The 26,127-nt window shown below is 42.5% G+C and overlaps 1 protein-coding gene, 2 non-coding genes and 1 pseudogene across 3 annotated transcripts in view; all 4 read left to right on the top strand.

The window, feature by feature from the left end:
• The first annotated feature begins 2,238 nt into the window (after positions 1–2,238).
• On the top strand, positions 2,239–2,438 carry LOC143810909 (U2 spliceosomal RNA). Its single transcript, XR_013223266.1, has one exon. It is a non-coding gene; the product is annotated as a U2 spliceosomal RNA (small nuclear RNA).
• Positions 2,439–3,300: 862 nt separating this feature from the next.
• LOC143810918 (U2 spliceosomal RNA) lies at positions 3,301–3,506 on the top strand (annotated as a pseudogene).
• An 858-nt stretch (positions 3,507–4,364) lies between these two features.
• LOC143810907 (U2 spliceosomal RNA) lies at positions 4,365–4,564 on the top strand. The gene has a single exon (XR_013223265.1). It is a non-coding gene; the product is annotated as a U2 spliceosomal RNA (small nuclear RNA).
• Positions 4,565–10,961: 6,397 nt separating this feature from the next.
• ESX1 (ESX homeobox 1) overlaps positions 10,962–26,127 on the top strand; it is a 30,878-nt gene continuing 15,712 nt past the window's right edge. Inside the window, exons 1-2 of the mRNA XM_077292452.1 lie at positions 10,962–11,244; positions 12,486–12,804. Of these exons, the coding sequence (XP_077148567.1) occupies positions 11,049–11,244; positions 12,486–12,804 (515 nt within the window). The 5' untranslated portion in view covers positions 10,962–11,048. The remainder of the gene's footprint in view (positions 11,245–12,485; positions 12,805–26,127) is intronic.

Below are 26,127 nucleotides of genomic sequence, written 5' to 3'. Positions count from 1 at the left end.
ACCCAGGTTAGAGCTTTGTGCCGCAGTCCTAGCCATTGAGTTAGCAGAGTTCATCACATCCAAAATGGATATCGACCTGACACAGGCCAAGTTCTACTCGGACAGCAAAGTAGTCCTGGGATATATCCACAACGAAACCAGGCGATTCTACGTTTATGTCAATAACAGAGTGCTACGAATCAGGAGATCAGTTCATCCAAAGCAGTGGCATTACATACCCACAGACCAGAATCCTGCAGATCATGCAACTAGAGCAGTTGACGCAAGTCGACTAGGAAGCACAACGTGGCTGTCAGGACCAAAATTATTGCACATTGAGGAATGTTTTCCAGACACCTTTGAACTAGTAGGAGAGGACTCAGATGTTGAAATCCGCCCTCAGGTGTCTACACTTCATACAATGACCTCTGTCATCCAGCTTGGATCTTGCAGGTTCGACAGATTCTCAAGTTGGAAGTCACTTACTCGAGCTATTACCTGCCTGACTCATATAGCTCGCTCATTCAAGACCACCAGAACTTGTGGCACAGAAAAATGTAAAGGTTGGCATCTTTGTAAAAATACCTATGTTACCTCCGACTTAGAGTTCTCTAGAAATCACATCATCCTCACTGTTCAAAGAGAATCCTACTTTGCAGAAATCCAATGTCTTATCAACAAAGCTCCAATACCAGTGAGCAGCGTATTGAGAAAACTCGACCCATTCATCGACAACAGTGGCCTACTGAGAGTAGGAGGCCGACTCAAAGAAGCTGAGATGGGGTTTGTGGAGAAATTCCCTCTTATACTTCCCGGAAAATGTCATGTTGCCTACCTAATCGTACAACATTACCACAATCTGGTCAAGCGCCAATGGAGACAGGTACAAAGTCTTGCAAATACTTTCCGGGACAGGTGGCGCAAACAATATTTGTCTACCCTGCAGCCACATACGAAGTGGCAATCTACTAAACCTAATCTGAACGTAGGTGACCTTGTTCTTGTGAAGGACTGTCAAATTCACCGGAACCAGTGGCCACTTGGTCTAGTTACCGCAACATTCCCGAGCAAGGACGGCAACGTCCGCAAAGTTGAACTAAGGATGACCAAAGGGAATGAACCTAAGACATTTTCCAGACCGGTATCTGAACTGGTCCTATTGTTGCCTTCGGAAATAAGGAGTAGTGACATCCGTTGATGTCAGACGGGGAGTGTTCTGTCTCCGCCATCCAAATTGTTACCTCCATTATCTGTTTGTATAATTTGCAGTTTCTCAGCCAGTATACAGGACTTGATATATTCATACCTTTATCTGTAGTGCTTTGGCTCCCTCTAGCGGTCAGAGATATGTTGACTGTTCTATTTTTCTGCTATGTATTTTTTATGTCTGATCCTCCTTTGCAATGCATTATGGTAGCTCAGCCCACATTTCCCTCCAGTTTTCATTCACTTCCTCTAGTTTGCCTTCCAGGGAAGACGCTTACACTTCATTCCCCTTGCGATTGCATTGCCGGTATGTCTTTATGTTTTTTCTCTAGATATTTCTGCTCTATATTAGCCTAGCTTAACCAGTTGCACTCCTAGTTCAGTTACTAGCCTTCTAAATGTAATGCATAATGTTTATCATGTGTAGTATGTATCGTTCTATACCATGTACTGATTCCATGTATATCATTGTTCACAGTTTCACCGCATCAATATACCAATACGTTTAATAAAGCACAGACTCAACCACAGTCTCCTTATTGGACCCGGTATAGCGGTTTAGCTGACTGGATAGCTACATGAGCCTGCCTCATTTAGTGAGGACAGAACAGTCGCATGAATTCTTTTGTAAAACATTGTCTCCCTCTTGTGGACCACCGACTTCTAAATGTGGTGTATTATATGTATTTAAAAAAAGAGGAAAACTGGTGTCTGTGCTGATCTCGAATCTGCTTGTCTTCTCCATCTACACCTGTGTGAGTATTCTAATGCTTTTGACCAACCAGGTGCGCTGCCTGCAGTAGATAGAATCTTAGCACGGAACATTCATGTGCAGTCACAATGGGGATGGAGGGTGTGGTCAAAGTAGGCGGAGTTATGCAGATTCAAAACGCATCGTGCACAGCTTGAACACACACACAGCAGAACTGTCATTGAGAATGCATCCCAGAGTTTCTGGAAATGTCTTCCCTGCGGCACTCTTTTTGCTCTGTCTCCACAATGTGTGTCAGTTTTAGGCCTAGGTGCGTCAGAAGTGGCAAACCATTTCTGGTTATCGTTTCTCGTCCTTATGCATCCGTCGCCGCCGCCGCTCAAGATGTAGTGTAGTATCTGTTTTTATCAGTTTAATATCTGATACGTCCCCTATCCATATTAAATGGATTTTTAGCCCAGGGAGCTGGAAATGGAGCTTGCTCTGTCCACTCCACGCATTGACTTGTTATTGCAGTATCTCCGGGAACAGTGCACTCCTTCTCTGATCCGGTTTCCAAAAACAGATTGAATTGAAATCAGCGCAAGTTGTCTCTTAAACCTTTATGTGAATTCTTTTCAGTGTCAGCGAAGCACATTTCAGATGCCAAATGTAGCATTTTGCTTGATTTCACTTGACCATTTGCAACATTTTGTGTGCATTGCCTGGCCTTGTTTTCACCTATGTATGTCAAGCATTGTATTGCATTCAATATGCAATCAATCAGTCAATCAATTTGTCTTTAATGGTTGCTGCAACAGGTGTGTTGAGATGTAGGCCTGTATTAGGCCTTTCTTGCAGTGTTGCAAATATACTGTGCCATCTACAAAATTAGGCCCCTGCTGTCAGTACTTGGCGGCGTTTCAATTGAAGTATCCAATGAGTAGTTCTGCCATACATACCGCGTTTGTGACCGTCGCATGAATTCTTTTGTAAAACATTGTCCCCCTCTTGTGGACCACCGACTTCCAAATGTGGTGTATTATATGTATTTGAAAAAAGAGGAAAACTGGTGTCTGTGCTGATCTCGAATCTGCTTGTCTTCTCCATCTACACCTGTGTGAGTATTCCAATGCTTTTGACCAACCAGGTGCGCTGCCTGCAGTAGATAGAATCTTAGCACGGAACATTCATGTGCAGTCATAATGGGGATGGAGGGTGTGGTCAAAGTAGGCGGAGTTATGCAGGTTCAAAACGCGCCGTGCACAGCTTGAACACACACACACACACAGCAGAACTGTCATTAAGAATGCATCCCAGAGTTTCTGGAAATGTCTTCCCTGCGGCACTCTTTTTGCTCTGTCTCCACAATGGGTGTCAGTTTTAGGCCTAGGTGCGTCAGAAGTGGCAAACCATTTCTGGTTATCGTTTCTCGGCCTTATGCATCCGTCGTCGTCGCCGCTGCCGCTCAAGATGTAGTGTAGTATCTGTTTTTCTCAGTTTAATATCTGATACGTCCCCTATCCATATTAAATGGATTTTTAGCCCAGGGAGCTGGAAATGGAGCTTGCTCTGTCCACTCCACGCATTGACTCGTTATTGCAGTATCTCCGGGAACAGTGCACTCCTTCTCTGATCCGGTTTCCGAAAACAGATTGAATTGAAATCAGCGCAAGTTGTCTTTTAACCCTTTATGTGAATACTTTTCAGTGTCAGCGAAGCACATTTCAGATGCCAAATGTAGCATTTTGCTTGATTTCACTTGACCATTTGCAACATTTTGTGTGCCTTGCCTGGCCTTGCTTTCACCTATGTATGTCAAGCATTGTATTGCATTCAATATGCAATCAATCAGTCAATCAATTTGTCTTTACTGGTTGCTGCAACAGGTGTGTTGAGATGTAGGCCCGTATTAGGCCTTTCTTACAGTGTTGCAAATATACTGTGCCAGCTACAAAATTAGGCCCCTGCTGTCAGTACTTGGCGGCGTTTCAATTGAAGTATCCAATGAGTAGTTCTGCCATACATACCGCATTTGTGACCGTCGCATGAATTCTTTTGTAAAACATTGTCTCCCTCTTGTGGACCACCGACTTCTAAATGTGGTGTATTATATGTATTTGAAAAAAGAGGAAAACTGGTGTCTGTGCTGATCTCGAATCTGCTTGTCTTCTCCATCTACACCTGTGTGAGTATTCTAATGCTTTTGACCAACCAGGTGCGCTGCCTGCGGTAGATAGAATCTTAGCACGGAACAATCATGTGCAGTCACAATGGGGATGGAGGGTGTGGTCAAAGTAGGCGGAGTTATGCAGATTCAAAACGCGTCATGCACAGCTTGAACACACACACACAGCAGAACTGTCATTGAGAATGCATCCCAGAGTTTCTGGAAATGTCTTCCCTGCGGCACTCTTTTTGTTCTGTCTCCACAATGGGTGTCAGTTTTAGGCCTTGGTGCGTCAGAAGTGGCAAACCATTTCTGATTATCGTTTCTCGGCCTTATGCATCCGTCGTCGTCAACGCTCAAGATGTAGTGTAGTATCTGTTCTTATCAGTTTAATATCTGATACATCCCCTATCCATATTAAATGGATTTTTAGCCCAGGGAGCTGGAAATGGAGCTTTCTCTGTCCACTCCATGCATTGACTCGTTATTGCAGTATCTCCGGGAACAGTGCACTCCTTCTCTAATCCGGTTTCCAAAAACAGATTGAATTGAAATCAGCGCAAGTTGTCTTTTAACCCTTTATGTGAATACTTTTCAGTGTCAGGCTGCTTTCACACATCCGTTTTTTCGTTTCAGGCACAATCCGGCAGTTTTAGAAAAAAACGGATCTGGTTTTTTTTTTACGCCGGATCCGTTTTTTCCCCATACAGTTGTATTAGCGCCGGATTGTGCCTGAAGGACATGCGTTTCATCCGTTTTGTGCCGGATCCGTCCCTTCAGGCTTTTTTGCTGGGCGCAAAAAACGTCTACTGCAGCGTTTTTTCTGTCCGGCGAAAAAGCCTGAAAGGACATTTGTGGCAATAAAGGAGGACTCTCTCTCTCTCTCTCTCTCTCTCTCTCCTCGTCCCGGTATCAACATGTCTAAAATACATGCGCAGTAAAGAAAACCGGATGCGCCGGATCCAGCTAAAAAAACGGATCCGGTGCATCAGTTTTTCACAATTTAAACTGGATCCGTTTTTTTGTAATACTTCCGGATTGTGCCTGAAACAAAAAAACGGATGTGTGAAAGCAGCCTCATGCTCATGTTAAAATCGAATAGCAATCACACTGCATTTGGACGTAAATCGGATGCTAGGTGTGAAAAATCAGATTGTACTCACATGAAAAATGCATGACACTCGCATGACACTTGCATTACACTCGGCTGACTTTGTAGGAACAAAATCGGACCGATTTTAAAATCGCTAGTGTAACTCCAGCCTTAGGCCTTAGGCTGGAGTCACACTAGCGATTTTGAAATCGGTCCGATTTTGATGCAGGAGAGTAGGACAAATGTAATGCAAGTGTCATGCGAGTGTCTTGCATTTTTTATGCTAGTACATTCCGATTTTTCACACCTAGCATCCGATTTACATCCAAATGCAGTGTGATTGCTATCCGTCTGCAGTTTAAGGATTATGGAGGCCACTGTGCTCTTAGGAACCTTAGGTACTGCAGTACACGCTTACGTGGGAAAGGTGAAGTGAGTTCATTGGCCATCAACTCACAGGACCTGTCAGATAGCACTGCGAGCTAGAGAACTTTCTCATGCTCGCGGTGCTCTCAGACAAGGAATAACTGTTCACAGTGCTCAGTGTCGCCTGGATGACAGGCTGTATGCATGCATCATGCATCCATGCAGCCTGCCATCTAGATGTAGCAGAGCTGGACCCATCGTGGGACAAATGGATTAGCAACATCTCTGTTGAAAGGTGAGGAATATTGTTGTTTGTTTGTTTTTTACTCTTTTGCAGATGACGAGGGCAACAGGGGAATGGGCGAGGTCGTAAGTATGGTTTAATTAAGAATATTAAAGGAGTCTGTGTAACTCTTTCAATTAAAGGACTTTTTCTGAGTGTCTGTGTTTTCTTCCAATGTGACTATGGGGTTACATTATTATTAACGCCTCTCCTTAACTATCCTCGGGGCTTGATGTCACCTGACATTACAAAGGTGACATCAACCCCTCAACTATCACCCCAGTTGCCACCGCTATAGGGCAAGTGGGAAGAGCAAGGTAAGTGCCAGAATTGGCACATCTTAGAGATGCGCCTTTTGTGGGGTGGCTGAGAGTTGATATTTTTAGCTCTCAGTGCGGAGAGAGTTATAAGGCAGTTCCAGGGCTGGGTTTTTACGAGCAGTCATAAGAGATGAGTGGGAATGACTGCTCACATATCCCAACCCCAGGGGCATGGTTTGGCTAATAGAATCGAGGCTGAATGTCTCATTCATTGCCTGTGGCTGGAGGCGTTTTTGCTAAAGACACTGACCTGAGCGGACCCACAGTACTATATGGACTGTTTATTTTTCTGATTGCTTTTCACTTTGCGCCAGATAAGACTGTTCATTTGTGTTCTATCCAGAGTGTTTTATACAGGTTTAATAAACTTTCTTGGACATTTCAGCAATACTGCTTCCTGTACCTACCTCAACCGCAGCCGAGTGTGTACAGAACCTTACAATATCTATTCAACCTATTCTATTCTAACCTGTCAGTGTGATTTTACTGTACCCTTTCATATGAATTGCCGGATTTTCAAATGCGATCGGTGTGTAAAAATCGGACAGCATTCGCTTGGTCCAAGTGCTGTGTGATTTTTTTTTTATTGCATCCATTGACTTCTATTGCGCGATGCGATCCGATTTCCGATTACAATCGCAGCATGTTGCAACTTTTTTCCAGTCTGATCGTTATCCGGACACACATTCATAGACTAACATTGGTCCGAATTCAATCCGATTTTTTATCGGATTGCAGTCATCCGATTTCATCGCAAGTGGGAATGAGCCCTTACACTATGCATACTGAGTTCCACAGCATCTTTTAACACACAATGGGCATGAGTCTTCAAGAAATCACATCTACTTTGCTTGAACAGTAAAATGCTGTTATATGTTCACACAAACAAAAATGTAGCAGAAGATCAGCTGCATTTTCATTACGCGAGAAAGTACCCTGAAGGACTTTTATCAGCAAAGTGTATTCATTTCTTTTTGCAATAAATAATCACTTAAAGTGAACCTGATGGCAGATAAATCCTGTCTGATCCAAGGACAGCATGTATCAGGCACTGGCTGTACAGTCTCAGCCATGTATGTTTAGCTGTATGAATGCACAGAGCACGGGAAATAAGCAAGGAGAATTGGAGCTGCTAACACAGGAATAGAAATATGATGTCATAGGCATCACTGAAACTTGGTGGGATGATACACATGATTGGAATATAAACCTTGAAGGCTACAACGTATTTATTAGAAACAGGATTAACGAGGGGAGGAGGTGTTTCATTGTATGTTAGGAAAACGTATATATCTCTACAGAGATGCAAGCTTCAGAGAATGGTATCTCTGCAGAAACTGGGTAAAAATACAAGTAGAAAACAACAGAAAGGACACTATTGTAGGTGTTTACCATAGGCCACCTGGACAGTCTGAAAATATGGATGAAGTCTTTTTACATCAGATGCCTCTGTTCTCGAAAAAGTACGAAATAGTGATCATGGGACATTTTAACTATCCAGATATTTGTTGGGAATCTCTCTCAAGCAAAAGTAATGGGTCCAGAAAATTCTTATCTTCTCTTGCTAACAACTTTATATTTCAAAAAGTAGAAGTGATAACAAGAGGATCTGCAGTCTTGGACCTAATTCTTAACAACAGGGAGGAAATGGTTGAGGAAGCAAAGGTGGCTGGGAATTTAGGAGGCAGCGATCATGCTATCTTCGAATTTTGGATTACAAGAGGAGGAAGACCAGTGAGGACTCAGGCTTTAAGATTGGACTTCAGAAACCCAGATTTTAATGGACTTAGAAAGAGGGTAGGAAAGGTCCAATGGCCAGATGTTCTAAAGGATAGAAATGTCCAAGAAGGATGGGAGGTTTTACTAAATGAAATTCTCACTATACAATCAGTAACTATTCTATAAAGAAGGAAAAATTTGAAGCATTTAAAGAGACCTGGATGGATGAAAACAGAACTTAACCACTTGTTAAAGAGGAAAAAAAATGTATATTAAATGGAAAAAGGGGGGCATGTCTAAAGAAGAATATTGTCAGGATTCAAACCCAGCAGCTTCTGTGCACCAGATGGCAGCTCTTCCCTCTGAGCTATTCAGCTCGCTAAACAGTTCTGTGCTAACCCAAATACTTGTACCTATTTTGTTGCGGATGTCTCCACCCTGAGCTCCTGTTGGTCACCACCCTCAGTTTCTGACTGGCTCATCCTGATTGCACACCCTATTTAAACCTGGCCTTGCTCTCCTTTACTTTAGAGATGGGCGAGCTCAAACAGCAAAGTTCAGGGTCCATACCGAACACCTACTGTTTAGCTATGGTCCCCAAACACAGAATCCACCAGGAAGTCCGTGCTACTGTTCAGGTTCGGCATCTCGAAGCGTGGGAGTCGTGGCTCTCTGACCGGCGATAGTGATCTTACTGCCTATTAGAGGCAGTATTTGCCTCACTGTCATGCACATGAGAGTGTTGCAAACATTGGATGTTCGGGCCCCCCATTCAAGTGAATGCATACCGGCTTTGGTCACTGTTCTTGTACCCGAACCAAGCTTTTTTTAACTGTTTGGCTGAACCCACCGGACCCGAACATCCAGGGGTTCCGCTATCACTACAACTGATCTTCACGGTGGCATTGAAGGAGTAAAAGATTCCACACTATCTGTAAACATAGAAATGGTGGAACACAGCTAATTTACGGTAAATCTCCTGGTCCAGATGAATAACATCCTAGGGTACTGAAAGAGTTAGCAGAGGAAATTTCAGAACCACCAGCTAGAGTCTTTGAAAAATCCTGGAGAACAAGAGAAGTCACAGAAGAAAAAGACAAATGTCCCTATTTTCAAAAGGAAGAAGATGGAGCCAGGAAATTTCCTGCCATGAGTCAACAGTGTGATGCAGCAGCAAAAAAGACAAACACAGTTCTAGGATAATAGAAAAAATTGAAGTCCGGCTCAACAGGACTGGATTTTCCTTTTCTTTTTCAAAAGAAAATATGGTGCACACAAAAGAAAAATTTACATGGTCGACATAACCCAGTTGATTTGTTTTGACTGCACTAGGCAGTCTTACTCATGACATCATTTCCTTGATGTGAGGCCAGAGCGAGGCCGGTGTCTGAGCCCCAGGTGGATGAGCATAGAGCGACTGGGTGAGCTGGAATCAAGTTTCTATAACAGTTCTAGGATATATTAGGAGAAGTAGAGAGTCTAGATCATGTGAATTAATTATCCCCCTCTACTTTTCGTTGGTCAGGCCTCATCTGTAATACTGTGTCTAGTTCTGGGTACCACATTTTAAAAAAAATATTGAAAAACTGGAGCAAGTTCAGAAAAGAGCTACCAGGATCATGAGTGGACTGCAAAGTATGTCCTATGAGGAACGGTTAAAGGATCTGGGAATGTTTAGCTTGCAAAAACGATGGCTAAGAGGAGACTAAATAACTGTCTACAAATATCTGAAGGGATGTCACAGTGTAGAGGGATAATCCATATTCTCATTTGCACATGGAAACACAAGAAGCAATGGAAACTGAAAGGGAGAAGATACAGTCTTCACTCCCCACTCCACAAACTTGCACACCGTCGCAGAACTCTCAAACCCCTCGATCTACACTCACTCTCTGAATCCCTTCTCCCTCTTGCAGACATAAGTTCCTTACACGATGCAGATGCTGCTGCCTCTTTATATAACACCACACAAGCAGCAGCGCTCGAATAGGTCGCTCCCCTCACACATATTAAAGCTCTCACAATCATCAGGCAACCCTGGCACTCCAGCCTTACTAAAGAACTGAGGCGGGCTTCCAGGGTTGCTGAGCGGAAATGGAAAAGGTCCCATTCCAATGAGCACATTATTGCATTCAAACATAATCTAACCCAAAAGTCATGTTAAGAAACTGTTCTGTATCGGGGTTACAAACAGCAATTTTATCAAACATACTCTTAGAGATTTTCTTTCCGATGAACATATTAGTATTCCTTGTGGCTGTTGTAAAAGAGGTCATTAACACTTAGAATGAGTAGAGAGGGAATTTTCATATGCTCAATACAGGGTGCACCAGTACCAGAAAAAAAAACCTTGTTGCACTGGACTCAGTGGATACTACGTTAAAGATCTAGGTTAGGAGAACAACAGACATTGCACAGACATTACATGAGAAGATACAACCATGCAACACAACACATCAATACATTTGAAATCCAACCACAAGACCTCAATGGTTCTGGAGTGTAATCAGCCAGATTAGCTAAAATGATGCGATAAAACAAAGCCTACCAAGACTGTTGCAAGTTGAAGGCACCATTCAAAATTTTCTCTTACAACTTAGTAACTGTAGAATTTTTTATATTTTAATAGAAAACATTATTTTGTTATGTTATTGTTAACTAATCATTTTCTAAATTGGTAGACCATCTGATGTTTGCATCTTTTTCCCCTTTACCTATAGGGCCCTAAAATCTAGTTTTTAATCATCTGATTGATCTGATATCAATAGCAAAATTTTAGTGGGAGATTGGCGTATCTTTTGGCCACCACCTTTGTTTACCTGTTTTATGAAATGCTGATTTTCCATCCTGCAATGATATATTTATTTTCAATTTAAGAAAAAAAATTACTTAGACAGAGTCCAACAAGTACATAATATTCCTGTACCAATCCGTTGGTCTTCGGTAGTGCCTGCGTTTTTCTCAGAACTACATGAAAGCCTTATGCAGAGTATTAGTATTTAAATAAACCTTACAGCTGCATGAGTCAGTGAGAAGTCTTTATACAGGAGGGGACAATAGTTCCTGTATTATAATCTCTGCCTCCCTGTGTAGTGTAAGTGCATGAATCAGTTCAAGCTTAGAACTGCCCACCCCATAGCTGATGACATGGACTAAGTGACACAGAGGTTGCAAGGGACATCAACAGGACCAATGAGAGAAGCAAGGGAGCATGTCCTCCTATGTCCAGTATCCTCCCAACATCAGACAGAAGTCACTTACCAGCCATGCAAACTCCAGCACCTTCATCCCTGGACAGCTCCAGAGAACCACAGCCTCCTGCTCAGCTCCTCACCTCTTACTTCATAGACAGCATCCTGGGTACAGCACAGAGTCCAGGGGGCAAGAAAAGTCCTGTAGAGGACCTCACAAGTCTTGGTGAGTAGTCACCTGTATGTATAACTGCTCTGCGCTAAGCAAACTCATACTGTCGCAAAAATGGATATATAGTTTATACTGAGTGAAGAAACTTGAATCTGCGATCATTCATTTTTTTATTTAAAGTAAACCAAAAATAGAACAAAATGTAATAATCTTTAAAGCTATTTTTTATCAGATCATTTTTTAATCTTTAAAGCTTTTAGTTCTCCTGTCAAGTGTATGAGTCTAATATAAGCCATGTTATGTTTTTTATTATATTCATATAACATACAGGTTTACTTACCCTAATTACTGATTGGTCAGCATTAAAATGTCTTTCTCTATTACTTTGCCTAAATGTTATGCTGCAGTTTGAAAAATTGTGAGCTATGACGAAGAACAAGTCTAGAAATATTTCACAGTTTCTACATATATACCTATTTTAAAGGATTGTTCAGAAAGTTCAAATTCTCTGTATACTGTCTGTTATTTGTTTTATGCATATGACGTCACATGGTCCTTTGTCAAACCTTTGTATATATATATATATATATATATATATATATATATATATATATATATGTGTATATATATATATATATATATATATATATATATATATATATATATACCAAAAAAATGATGTAGCACCAGCTTCAGAGTTATGGATAGGTGGCAGCCTAGTGGTTGTAGCCCAAAAACAGATAGTATAAAAATAAAGAAAGCAGGTGGCACTAAAAAATGGGAAACTATCAAGAGGCTGGTATAATTTTTAAAGAGCCATATGTGTAACAGACAGCATTTCCTATTAACAGAGACTAAAAATAGGAAAGATATATATATATATATATATGTATATATATATATCTGCACTTTTTCCAAATATTTAACATATATCTTTGTATCTATATGTTATGTGTATATATACATATTTACATGTATTATATACATAATAATAGTCATCTTTATTTATATAGCGTCAACATATTCCGCAGCGCTTTACAGTTTAACAGTTTCAAACACAAGTCATAAGTAACAACGTTAACAATACAATAATTAAAGAAAAATAGGACGACCCTGCTCGTGAGAGCTTACAATCTACATATATATATGTGTATCTATATACACATAGATATACGCGTGTGTCTGTGTGTGTATTAGCAGATTCTACCTGCTTCTATTGGAAATTTCTTAAGATCGTTATACTGCTAAAATAATGTGAAAATTGGAAGAGTTCACAATCATATTTTTTTCTTTAGCACACAAAGACGATTCCTTCTCTCCTGTGAAGATTTTATATAACACCACATCCCACGTCCAAGAAAATATTGAAGAAAATTCATCATCCAAAGGGGCAAGTGAAATTATTACTACAGGACACAGATCAAAGAACATCTGTAATGATCAAAATGGTGAAAAGAAAGAACTCGGTGACCAAGAGCTGAATACTGGTTCTGAATTGTCAACATCTACTGGAAAAAGGAAGCAGCGCCGCTACCGCACCACTTTCAGTAATCTCCAGCTAGAAGAACTGGAGAGGGCCTTCATGAAGTCACATTACCCAGATGTGTTCACCAGGTTATCACATTAAACTTCTTGATTTATATGCATTTCTGTAGGTTTTCTTCATGACATGTTTTGAATACGTTTCACTTTGTCCATTTTAAAACATAAGAATGCTCAATAGAGAAGGGAGGAGCAATTCATAAGACTCCGGTCCATCGGCCAAGTCTGTAATCTGTGACCGCTGGACGGGAGTTCTGGGATGTCCTTACCTCCTGGCGTTCCGGGCTTCTCTCTTGATTAGCCTCACGGGCGCAAAGTCGTTTGTGTGCATCACACAGCAACGACGACGTCATGCCGTTCAGTAGTCACAGATTACTGACCTCCCGATGGAGTGGAGTACTCCCGATGGAGTGGAGTACTCCCAATTGATTCTCTCATCTCTAAAGCTTAACACTCTTCTTGATGCTGGGAAAAAAACATGCCTAGAGCATGATAAAATTGTGAGACAATGAATATACTTGAAAGGAAATATATACTTTGCTAAAATTTTAAAGGGCATGTCCAGCTCCTTGAAGCTTTTTGCCAAGATCTTATAGTGGTGGAAAATAATAAACTGAGAAATACTCACCTTACCGATTTCCCTTCACTCCCATACAATCACTTCCCTAGTCCCTGTAACTGGTCTCTAGCAATTGTGTTTCAACGTAGACATCAGCGAGGTCACCACGTCTAGCACAGACTGACAGCACTGGTGCAATTTTCGTTCTAAACTGGAGGCGAAGATGCAGGAATCATCAGAGAACCCAACAGTGTAACTCAGTAGTTAATCTTTACCTTAGTATTTGGTGATAAAATTCAAGTAGGCAATGGTTCATACAAGAGAAAAATCACCGGCCTAGGGCTGGTCATGTTAGCTGAACCCATCTATAAAAGGGCTGAAGTTTAGTTAGGATTATGTAGTGCCCATAACTAGTGCGAGGGACTTTAAAGTTTTAAGCTGGCTGCTTGTCTGTTGGTCAGATTTATTTTTTCTATTTAGGTAAGGGTTGAAGTTCTCCCCAAGCAGAAGTTAGTTTGTGGTGTTGTAAATAGCTTATAGGAATGTTCTGATATATAGGCACTTGAAGAAAAGGTACAGTACTTTTACCATATAAAATGTAAACTGAGCATATCTGTTCACACATCAGGTTTAAAATACTTACCAAAAATTGTATGGAAATTCGTAAAGGCACAAATTTCACAGAATACAAATTCACAGTTAACCCCTTAATACCACATGTGTTTGAAACCTTACGGGACATTATTTATTTATTTTCAACTATTGCATTTGAAAAGCTTTTTTTTTTTTTTTCTATCAATATAACTGTATGGACTCTTTTGGTTTTTGGGGAGATGAGTTGAAATTTTTATTCGTACTATTTTATGGTAAATAAAATTGATTTAATCACTTTATATTAAATTATTTTATATGTAATAGTTTGTTTTTTGGGGGAGCTGATTTTTATTTTTTATATGCATCATTTTAAGGTGCAGATAACTTTTAATAACATGTCTTTGTGAAAAAGTGTAAAAAGAAAAAAAAAACTATTTCTTCAATTTCTTTTAATTTTCCGGTTACAATTACAAGTTAACTTTAACCTATGGCTTTGTTGGAATATGGATATAATAAATAAGTATAGTTTTTAACCCATTCACCCTGAAGCCCATTTTCCTTTTTTTCATTTCCACTTTTTCCACCTCTTCTTCCCAGAGCCATAACTCTTTTAGGCTATGTGCACACGCTGCGGATTGGCCGCTGCAGATTCGCAGCAGTTTTCCATGAGTTTACAGTACCATGTAAACCTATGGAAAACAAAATCCGCAGTGCACGAGGTGCGGAAAAAACTGAGCGGAAACGCAGCGTTGTTTTTTCTGCAGCATGTCAATTCTTTGTGCGGATTCCGCAGTGGTATACACATTTACCCCTCAATAGGAATCCGCAGGTGTAAAACCGCAGGTGGAATCTGCACGAAAAACGCAGGAAATACGCAGTAAATCCGCAGGTAAAATGCAGTGCAGATTTACCAAAATCCGTGTGGAAAAATCCGCACACCATTCCGCAACGTGTGCACATAGCCTTATTTTTTAGTCCATATAGCTATATGAGGGCTTTTTTTTTGCGGGACGAGTTTTTTTATTATTTTAGAGGTAAAAAAAAATGAAGTACACAAAAACAAATGTTTGGAGTTGTGTCGCTATTTTACAAGACCCTTAAAATTTTTATTTTTCATCCAATGGAGTTATACGATAGCTTTTTTTGCAGGGCGGGACAACCTTTTTATTAATACTATGCTTGGATAGAAGTGACTTTTGATAGCTTATTACAGCATTTTTTGTGGAATTGTGGTGACCAGAAAAACTTAATTTTGGCGTTCTTGAATATATCCATTTACGATGATTACCAATCGGGTTAATTGTTTTATATTTTGATATATCGTACTTTACTGAATGCGGCAATACCACATGTGTATTTTTTATATACAGTATATTTTCAATTGGGGGAGGAGGTGTGATTTGAACTTTTTATTTTTTTCACAATTTTTAAAACTTTTTTATTCACCGATTTTGCTAGTTCACCTTAGATGGCTTGAAGATGCGATCATCTGATCGCTTATGCTATATGCATTGATGCCTTAGCAGGTACAGGTAGTGTTTCAAAGAAGTTCCGTAATGACAAGCACAGGGGTCATTAACTGACCCCCGGCAGTCATGCCAACCCATCGGCGACTCGTGACCACAGAGGTAATGAAATTACCACAGCGGCATTTAACAAGTTAGCAATCACAGGCATAGCTCGGCGCTACCTGCGATTGTTAACGACAGGTCCTGATTGTAAGGCCTGTTTCACACGTCAGTGGCTCCGGTACGTGTGGTTACAGTTTCCTCGCGTACCGGAGACACTGACACACGTAAACACATTAAAATCAATGTGTCTCTACACATGTCAGTGAATTTTCGCGGACCGTGTGTCTGTGTGCAAAACACGGAGACATGTCCGTGTTTCTCCGGCAGCACGGTCTGCAAAGCGTCCCGCACACGTGCACATGGAGAACAGTGTGCACTCTCCTCCGTGTGCATGTACCGCCGCAGGAGAAACAGCGCTACAGTAAGCGCTGTCCCCCCTGCGTGTGGTGCTGAAGCCGGCATTCATTCCTTCTCCCCAGCAGCATTCGCTGGAGAGAAAGAATGAAAAATCAAGGTTGTTTTTATTTTTTTTGTGTTTAAAATAAAGTTTGTGGTCACATCGCGCCTCCCACCCGCGATGCTCCTCTCAGCGCCGGCAGCTTGTCCTGTGTGAGCGGTCACGTGGTACCGCTCATTACAGTGATGAATATGCGGCTCCACCTCCCATAGGAGGTACAGTATTCATCACTGTAATGAGCGGTACCACGTGACCGCTCACACAGGACAAGCTGAGAGGAAGCATCTCGGGAGCTGGGTGAGTATTTTAATGCAAGCGGGCAGGCGCACAGGGGGTGGGAGGCGCGATGTGACCACGAACTTTATTTTAAACACAAAAAAATTAAAAAAACCTTGATTTTTCATTCCTTCTCTCCAGCAAACGCTGCTGGGGAGAAGGAATGAATGCCGGCTTCAGCACCAAAAGCAGGGGACAGCGCTTAACTCTAGCGCTGTCTCCTGCACGGTCCGTGTGGTCCTCAGTCAGCACACGGGCGGCACACGGCTGCCGCACGTGTGCCACACTGATGTGCCACGTGAGTACACGGACACACAGACACGGATAACTCCGGTACCGATTTTTCCGGTACCGGAATTATCTGAGCGTGTGAGACTGGCCTAATACACAGCCATCGCCTGCTGGGTATGGGGTAGGCTCGCTGCGTGAGCCTCTCCATACACCCGCTTCCGACATGCCCCGTATATATACAACTCATGTTGTGAAGGGGTAAATGTATAGCTTTAGTACCTTTGCAGAATAAAAATATGCTTTACAGAAAACATTTTATTTTTTTCAGCAACTGTATTAAGACCTGTTTCTTGGCAGAATGGGTTGGAGTTTTTAATAGTACTAGTTTAGGATACATATAATTTAGTGAATGATATTTTGATTTGTAGATTTTTTTTATTATATTTTGCAAAATTACAAATTCAGTTATCATTTTTTTTCTTTTTTTATGCTGTTTACTGTGTGGCATTAATAACAATTTTCTACAGGAGTTTCTAGTCACCTTATGATATGATTATATATTTTTATGATGAATTTTGAAAAAATAATTTCAAGCAAATATTTTTTTCTGTGAAATGGCACTTATTTTTATTTTGTACTTATTTTGTCCCTATAAGGAACTTAAACTCATGGTTACTTTGATCTCCTTTTTTAATGTTTTGAAATATATGTTTTGTTTTTACCCTTTCCCAACAGTGGGCACATACTGGTTCATCCAATGTTCATCCATAATCCCCATTAAGGCTATGTGCACACGTTGCGGATTAGGCTTAGGAATTTCTGGTGCGGATTCTGCCTTTCCTGGCCGAAAACGCACCTGTGTTTTTTTGTGCGGTTCCGCAGCGTTTTTTGTGCGTTTTTGCTGCGGTTTTCTTGCGGATTTGCTGCGGTTTTTACCCCTGCGGTTTTCTATAATGGAATGGGTACAAAAACGCTGCAGATTCACAAAAAAGAAGTGACATGCTACTTCTTTTAAACCGCAGCGGATTTTCCGCAAAGTGTGCACAGCATTTTTTTTTTCTCATTGATTTACATTGTACTGTAAATCAATTGCGGATCTGCAGCGTTTCTGCACTGCAAAAAACGCTGCGGATCCGCAGAGAATCCGCAACGTGTGCACATACCCGTACATGATTTTAGTCCGCATCATACTCAGCAGATGCAGGCTGTGTTATGCAGCCATCATCTGCCAGTAACAGCAGTGAGCGGAGCTGAGCTTTGGCTGCTGCTGTTAATTCCTTAGATGATGCTGTCAATCTCTGACATATTTATAGCCAGCAGTTCCCCCCACACATAAGTCCAGCCGTGAAGCGATTGCAGGCTGACAATGGTTTCCTATAGAAATTATGGGCCTGCTGAAAGTCCCCCTGCCTGTCATGAAGGTGCTGCTGTGAAAGGACATCCTGTAGCTGGGCTTCAGAGGAGACCATAATATTTACTATATGCTAGAAAACTAACGACATAAAAGATAGACATCTGTCTTATCCCTGCATCCATAAAAGTCTGGTCTATGAAAATCTAAAAATAATTAACCTGATTGGTAAAAACTTTAAAAAAAAGAAAAAAATTGAAATGCCAGAATTTTGGTTTATTAGTACTCCACCAAAAAAAATTAAATAAAAATCGATCAAAATAGTCACAGTAAAAATGTCAGCTAGCCATTCAGAAAAATAAGCCCTCACATTGCTCCATCAATGTAAATTGAAAACTATATAGATAGGTCTCGGAAAAAGAGGACGCAAAGAACTTTTTTTTTACAAACAACATAATTTTTTTCACAATTGAAGTAAAAAAAATAAACATAAAAATCTGCTATTGCCATAATTGTACTGACCTGGAGAATCAAATTGTCAGGTCATCTTTTACAGTACAATGAACGCCATAAAAACAAAAAATGAAAAGTTTGTAATTTCCAGACCTTGGATTTTTTTTATCATTTTGCAGCAAATTGTATACTAAAATGTGTGCTGTCATTCAAAGCTACAACTACTCCCACAAAAAAAAAACTATACAGCCATATTGATGGAAAGACAAAAAAGTTTTGGCTCTTAGGCCGGCGTCACACTTGGCGTATGAAAATACGGTCCGTTTTTTACAGGCATAATACGCAGAAATGATCCCAAAACAGTGATCCGTATGTCATCCGTAGGCAGGGTGTGGCAGCGTATTTTACGTATGTCATCCTCCGTATGTAATCCGTATGGCATCCGTACTGCGTTTTTTTTTCTCGCAATCTTGCAAAATGGACATATAATGGATCCATGGGCTCAAATATTCGTGAAAACATATATACAGTCTATATATATATATATATATGTATGTCAGTGAGACACATATATGTATAAATATTTATATTCCATAGAGCGCTAGATAGCATGAAAGCCGGTAATTCAATTGTCGGCTTTTGCTATTTCCTTATCAAACCCGACAGGATATGAGACATGGTTTACATACAGTAAACCATTTTATATCCCTTTTTTTGCATATTCCTCACTAATAATGTTAGTAGAGTGTGTGTGCAAAATTTGGGGGCTCTAGCTGTTAAAATAAAGGGATAAATCACGGAAAATACTGTTGTGGGCTTCCGCGCAATTTTCTCCGCCAGAGTGGGAAAGCCAGTGAGTGAGGGCAGATATTAATAGCCTAGAGAGGGACCATGGTTATTGCCCCCCCCCCCCGGCTAAAAACATCCGCCCCCAGCCACCGCAGAAAAGGCACATCTGTAAGATGTGCCTATTCTGGCACTTAGCCTCTCTCTTCCCACTCCCCTGGTGGGATATGGGGTAATAAAGGGTTAATGTCACCTTGCAAATGTAAGGTGACATTAAGCCTGGTTAATAATGGAGAGATGTCAATAAGACACCTATCCATTATTAATCCAATAATATTAAAGGGTTAATAATACACATTAAGAATAAAGTATTTTAGTGAAATAAATACACACATGGGGTTGTAAAATCTTTATCGTAAACTTAATCCACCTGAAGACCCTCGTTCTGTAAAAGAAAATAATAGAAAAAAGCAACAATATCCCATACCTCTCCGGCATGCAGAATGCTGATGGAGTGACAGATTCCCTTTACAACATGACAAAAATGCAATAAAAATGCACTCACAAAAGCAATGAAAAAACGCAAGTAACCTAATTTAAATAATAAGTGCAGAAAGCAGGCAGCATCAAAAATTTACCAAAAGCTCATCATGGGGGTTTAGCCTAAATGTCAGGCAGTCAGAGTTGTACAGCTAAACCAGGGTCTTGGAGTCCGCAGATGGAGTTTCAAACAGAAATCACTTCAAAAAAGTCTTTCTTTTCCCAAAGAGTTTATTGAAGTTAGCATGGGGAGTTTTTGAATCATATTGGAAGATTTTTTTTTCTCAGAAGCATTTTTTGCAGCCTTTTGATGTGACAGTGCTTAGTTTGTTACTTTCTTGTTTTGCCAATTGTCATTTTTCAAATCCTGAGGTGGAAAAAAATGCTGAAAAAAACAGCTCCTGAGGAATAATATTTAAATGGCTTCCAGTCTGCACATAGACTTACATTAGGTTCACACAATTTTTTTTTCCGGCTGTCAAAACCATCCATTTTTCAAGCAAAAGACACTTCAGGGATTGCTTCTTATCTCTGGCGGTTTCTTTGAGTTTTGTTCTTGTGAAGCCTTTTTTGTATTGCAGCACTTTGTTAAAGTTTTTCGTATGCTATTGTTTTTGGTTAACATTTTTTTCCAGCATGTTTTGGATGTATTTTTGTTAACTTTTTCTTGTGTATTTTTTAAACTCAATAACCACTAAATAAAATGTGACCATTCTTTGATTTGAAAACACTTACAAGATGCTCAACAAGCCACCCAGATGTGTTTTTTACCTTCCCTTTTACTTGTATAGTAAACTATTGAGCACTGCCATAATAGATAATACCTTTAGAATGGACTTGTCACTTCTTTTAGACGCCTGGAGTTTTTGAGAGCCTGAAGTTTTTTAAAAGACGCTCAAAAACCTGGCTCAATAGTTAGCACTAGTGATGAGAGAACGTGCTCCCATGGGGTGGAGCCGCATATTCATCACTGTAATGAGCAGTACCACGTGACCGCTCATACAGGACAAGCTGCGGCGCTGAGAGGAAGCATCGAGGGAGCTGGGTGAGTATTTTAATGCCAGCGGGCGGGCGCACATGGGGTGGGAGGCGGCAGGTGACAAGGATATTTATTTTAAACACAAAAATAATAAAAAAACATGGATTTTTCATTCCTTCTCTCCAGCAAACACTGCTGGAGAGAAGGAATGAATGGCGGCTTCAGCACCACATGCTGGGGGACAGCGCTGTCTCCTGCACGGTCCGTGTGGTACTCAGTCGGCACACGGGCGGCACACGGAAAGCATCTGTGTGCGGTACGTGTTTACACGGACCCATTGACTTTAATGGGTCCGTGTGATCCGTGCGCTCCCACGAACACTGACATGTCTCCGTGTTTTTCAAACTGACACACGGTCCATGAAAACATGCTGACATGTGCAGAGACACATTGATTTTAATGTGTCTACGTGAGTCAGTGTCTCCGGTACGTGAGAAAACTGTCACCACATGTACCGGAGCCACTGACATGTGAAACAGGCCTAATACAGAGTCTTTGGCTGTTGGCTTCATACTGATAAGCATTACAGAAGATTTATGAAGAGATGAAGGAAACAATAGTATTGCAAGGTCTGGTATTCAGTTCTCGGTTCCCGGCTGAATGTGAAGCTTTAATGCACATTAGCTTTAATTTACATTCACAGTACTAACCCCAGTATTTGCACTGAACTTGGGCCTCAGGCAATCACTGATGTTTCCAAAATGTAAATTGAGAAGTCGATAATACAAACAAAACCTGCAGTAATTACACATCCTATAAAATGATCATTTTCTAATACCTCGAGGAGTTTGCATAACAGTTTCATATCACAAACAGGTTTCATTATCAGACGCTGTGCTGGGAATTAAACTGCGGTAAAGACGCTACGCTGGGGATTATTTGGAGATAATAGCGGTTCTATTAAAGGGTTTATGCTATAATGAATCAACAGGTTTATTACAGAGAAATACATGAGAATAAAATTCTGAAATGTGCAATAGTATTATATGAAGCAGCAAGCGTGCTCAAATACTAGTCAGCTTTCCTGAATCCTTAAGCCTGACAATAACGGATCTAAGTATATGACCTAGTGGGACAAAGTAATAGCAAATATCAGCATAAGGACAGGGTGGTCAGAGGTCGTCCTCTCCGGCGTGGCCTGCTTGCTGTTAATGCCAAACCATATCAGATTCAACAGGTTACGGAAATATTTAGAATAGTGAAGAAACACTCTCCTCTCCCGGGAGGCACCAACGTGTCACCCAGGTAAATTGCCAAGTATGGAATCACTAAATACAGTATCTCATACAATATATTGTGCCGCTATATGTTTTATTTTTCTGACAAAGTCGACCATGTTCCTATTGGGAGGTCGCTAAGCATAAAACACATTCTTTATACTTATAAGGCTATGATCACACTTCTGCTCTATTCGTCCATATGCTGTCCATGTTTCAGATGGAGAACGCACGAACCCATAGAATTGAATTGACCCATACGCACATTGGTTTTACAAATGCATCTGTGTAACAGTCCAAACGATAGCCAGCACTCTTAAAAGAATTGCTGGTGCATTAACAAATGCCCATGTAGGTCTGAAACATGTTGCCTGGGAGCGCAGTGGAGATATCTTTTCTGCTTTTTTAATTTTTGCACTGTTGTATTCAACCATTTTTGTGACTTTTATATTTCTGAATCAATAAAGCAATTTTTTTAAGAAGATGTGAGTGCCGGGTATCGTTGGGACTGTTAGGCCGGCGTCACACTGGCGAGTTTTACGGACGTAAGAGCGCAGAAACTACGTCCGTAAAACTCGCATAACATACGGCACAATTATTCTCAATGGGGCTGCTCCTATTAGCCGTATATTACGGTTCAGTATTATACGGCTTTCTACGGCCGTACAAAATCGCAGCATGCTGCGTTTGTCAGCGTACTGCGCAAAAAATTCGCCAATGAAAGTCTATGGGGGCGTGAAAAATACGGATTCCACACTGACCAGCAGTGTGACTTGCGAGAAATACGCAGCGGTGTTAGTGAAAAGTCGGTAATTCAATTGCCGGCTTTTAATTTCTCCTGCACAAACCCGACAGGATATGAGACATGGTTTACATACAGTAAACCATCTCATATCCCCTTTTTTTTTGCATATTCCACATTACTAATGTTAGTAGTGTGTATGTGCAAAATTTCAGCGCTGTAGCTGCTGAAATAAAGGGTTAAATGGGGGAAAAAATTGGCGTGGGCTCCCGCGCAATTTTCTCCGCCAGAATGGTAAAGCCAGTGACTGAGGGCAGATATTAATAGCCAGGAGAGGGTCCATGGTTATTGGCCCCAGGGCCGTTTCTTCAACAGGGCGGGCAGGGCGGCCACACGGGGCGCCGTGGGGCCGGGGGGCGCAGGAGAGGCCTCGGGCCCCGGTGGTCCCCTGCCCGCTGCTGCTGCTGTTTAAGGGCTGTCAGGGGCGCGGATGCCGCGCTCAGTGCTGAGCGCGGGCGCGCCCTGCCCGAACTCAGCTGCAAATCTGACAGCTGAGCGGTCAGATCATCGCCTCGCGTCGCCGCGCCCCCCCCCCCGCACCGCACATAATGGTTGCGGCCACCTCGGCGCCGCCACTCACCCATACCTCCCAACCGTCCCGATTTCAGCGGGACAGTCCCGCTTTGGCACCGGGGTCCCGCTGTCCCGCTTCGGGCATTTAAAATCCCGAATTTGCGGCCGCCGGTGAAGCCCCGCCCACTTCCGGGACGTAGAGAGAGCCTGTTTTTTTTTTTTTTTATATAAAAGCTGCCTCCTGACCGCCCGCGCAACACCCCCCCCCCCTCCCGCCCCCTGTGCGGCGCTGCCACGCTGAAGGAGAGAGCCTGCAGCAATCAAGAAGAAAGGTCAGCGATTCACTACCTCTGGCTGTGTGTGCACGGAGCTCCGGCTTCTGCTCTTAGCTGCTATCCCGGCAGAGAAGGAGAGACGGGGGAGGTGCCGGGATAGTGCAGAGCTGTGAGCAGGAGACTGAAGACTTCAGCAGAGAGCTGCACATGGACATCAGCCGCCCCTGCATCACAGAGGAGATTGTGTGTGTGTGATGTGTGTGATGGCTGCGTGTGTGTGTGTGTGATGGCTGGGTGTGTGTGTGTGATGGCTGTGTGTGTGTGATGGCTGCGTGTGTGTGTGTGTGATGGCTGCGTGTGTGTGATGGCTGCGTGTGTGTGTGTGATGGCTGTGTGTGTGTGATGGCTGCGTGTGTGTGTGTGTGATGGCTGCGTGTGTGTGTGTGTGATGGCTGCGTGTGTGTGTGTGATGGCTGCGTGTGTGTGTGATGGCTGCGTGTGTGTGTGTGATGGCTGCGTGTGTGTGTGTGATGGCTGCGTGTGTGTGTGATGGCTGCATGTGTGATGGCTGCGCGTGTGTGTGTGTGTGTGATGGCTGCGTGTGTGTGTGTGATGGCTGTGTGTGTGATGGCTGCGTGTGTGTGTGATGGCTGCGTGTGTGTGTGTGATGGCTGCGTGTGTGTGATGGCTGCGTGTGTGTGATGGCTGCGTGTGTGTGATGGCTGCGTGTGTGTGATGGCTGCGTGTGTGTGTGATGGCTGTGTGTGTGTGATGGCTGCGTGTGTGTGATGGCTGTGTGTGTGTGATGGCTGTGTGTGTGTGATGGCTGTGTGTGTGTGATGGCTGTGTGTGTGTGATGGCTGTGTGTGTGTGATGGCTGCGTGTGTGTGATGGCTGCGTGTGTGTGTGATGGCTGCGTGTGTGTGTGTGTGTGATGGCTGCGTGTGTGATGTCTGCGTGTGTGTGTGATGGCTGCATGTGTGTGTGATGGCTGCGTGTGTGTGTGTGTGTGATGGCTGCGTGTGTGTGTGTGATGGCTGCGTGTGTGTGTGTGTGATGGCTGCGTGTGTGTGTGTGTGATGGCTGCGTGTGTGTGTGATGGCTGCGTGTGTGATGCATTTGTGCCAAAGCTGCATGTGTTTGTGAGCTGCGTGCGTGTGAGCTGCGTGCCTGTGTGTGAGCTGCGTGCCTGTATGTCATTATACAGTATGGAGCATCATGTGTGGTCATTATACAATATGGAGCATCATGTGCGGTCATTATACAGTATGGAGCATCATGTGCGGTCATTATACAGTATGGAGCATTATGTGTGGCCATTATACAGTATGGAGCATCATGTGCGGTCATTATACAGTATGGAGCATCATGTGCGGTCATTATACAATATGGAGCATCATGTGCGGTCATTGTACAGTATGGAGCATCATGTGCGGTCATTATACAGTATGGAGCATCATGTGCGGTCATTATACAGTATGGAGCATCATGTGTGGCCATTATACAGTATGGAGCATCATGTGCGGTCATTATACAGTCTGGAGCATCATGTGCGGTCATTATACAGTCTGGAGCATCATGTGCGGTCATTATACAGTCTGGAGCATCATGTGCGGTCATTATACAGTCTGGAGCATCATGTGCGGTCATTATACAGTCTGGAGCATCATGTGCGGTCATTATACAGTCTGGAGCATCATGTGCGGTCATTATACAGTATGGAGCATCATTTGCGGTCATACAGTATGGAGCATCATGTGCGGTCATTATACAGTATGGAGCATCATGTGCGGTCATTATACAGTATGGAGCATCATGTGGGGTCATTATACAGTATGGAGCATCATGTGCGGTCATTATACAGTCTGGAGCATCATGTGCGGTCATTATACAGTATGGAGCATCATTTGCGGTCATACAGTATGGAGCATCATGTGTGTTCATTATACAGTATGGAGCATCATGTGCGGCCATTATACAGTATGGAGCATCATGTGGGGTCATTATACAGTATGGAGCATCATGTGCGGTCATTATACAGTATGGAGCATCATGTGCGGTCATACAGTATGGAGCATCATGTGTGTTCATTATACAGTATGGAGCATCATGTGTGGCCATTATACAGTATGGAGCGTCATGTGTGTTCATTATACAGTATGGAGCATCATGTGTGGCCATTATACAGTATGGGGCACTGTGTGGCCATATTTTTTTGTTTATAATTATTGTATATGAAACAGTGTGATCGGCAGTGCTAAATGGGTGTGGTTGGGATGTGGATATGGGTGTGACTAATTATGAATGGGTGTGGTCAGAGGCGTGGCCTAAAATTTGCCGCGGCGCGCAAAGCGCGCCGCAAACTTTGTCCCTCTTTCCCATCTTCAAAAGTTGGGAGGTATGACTCACCTCCACTCCGCGCTGGATGAACAGCGAGAATGAACAGCCAGGATGAGGCAGCTCGGCCACTCCCACACTGATAGCAGGGGCGCCGCGCTCTCGGCTGAGCACGGGCGCTCCCTGAGACAGTGATCAAAGAGCTAAGCACACACACTATCACTGTCAGACTAGGCTGCCTGGCTGTTGCCAATTTCAATGCTGGACAGGACAGGCTGCAGTCTAGTCTGACAGTGGTAGCAGTATAGCAAAAATGCCCACCCCCTGCCTATGGATTAGTCCTTCCCTTCCCAGCAGCCCCATTTAGCAGTCTGAGCGCGCTCAGACTCAGAGG

This window comes from Ranitomeya variabilis, chromosome 2, assembly GCF_051348905.1.
Source record: "Ranitomeya variabilis isolate aRanVar5 chromosome 2, aRanVar5.hap1, whole genome shotgun sequence".
Lineage (NCBI taxonomy): Eukaryota > Metazoa > Chordata > Amphibia > Anura > Dendrobatidae > Ranitomeya > Ranitomeya variabilis.
The sequence above is the reverse complement of the archived record's forward strand: the minus strand, read 5'-3'. Positions and strand labels throughout refer to the sequence as shown.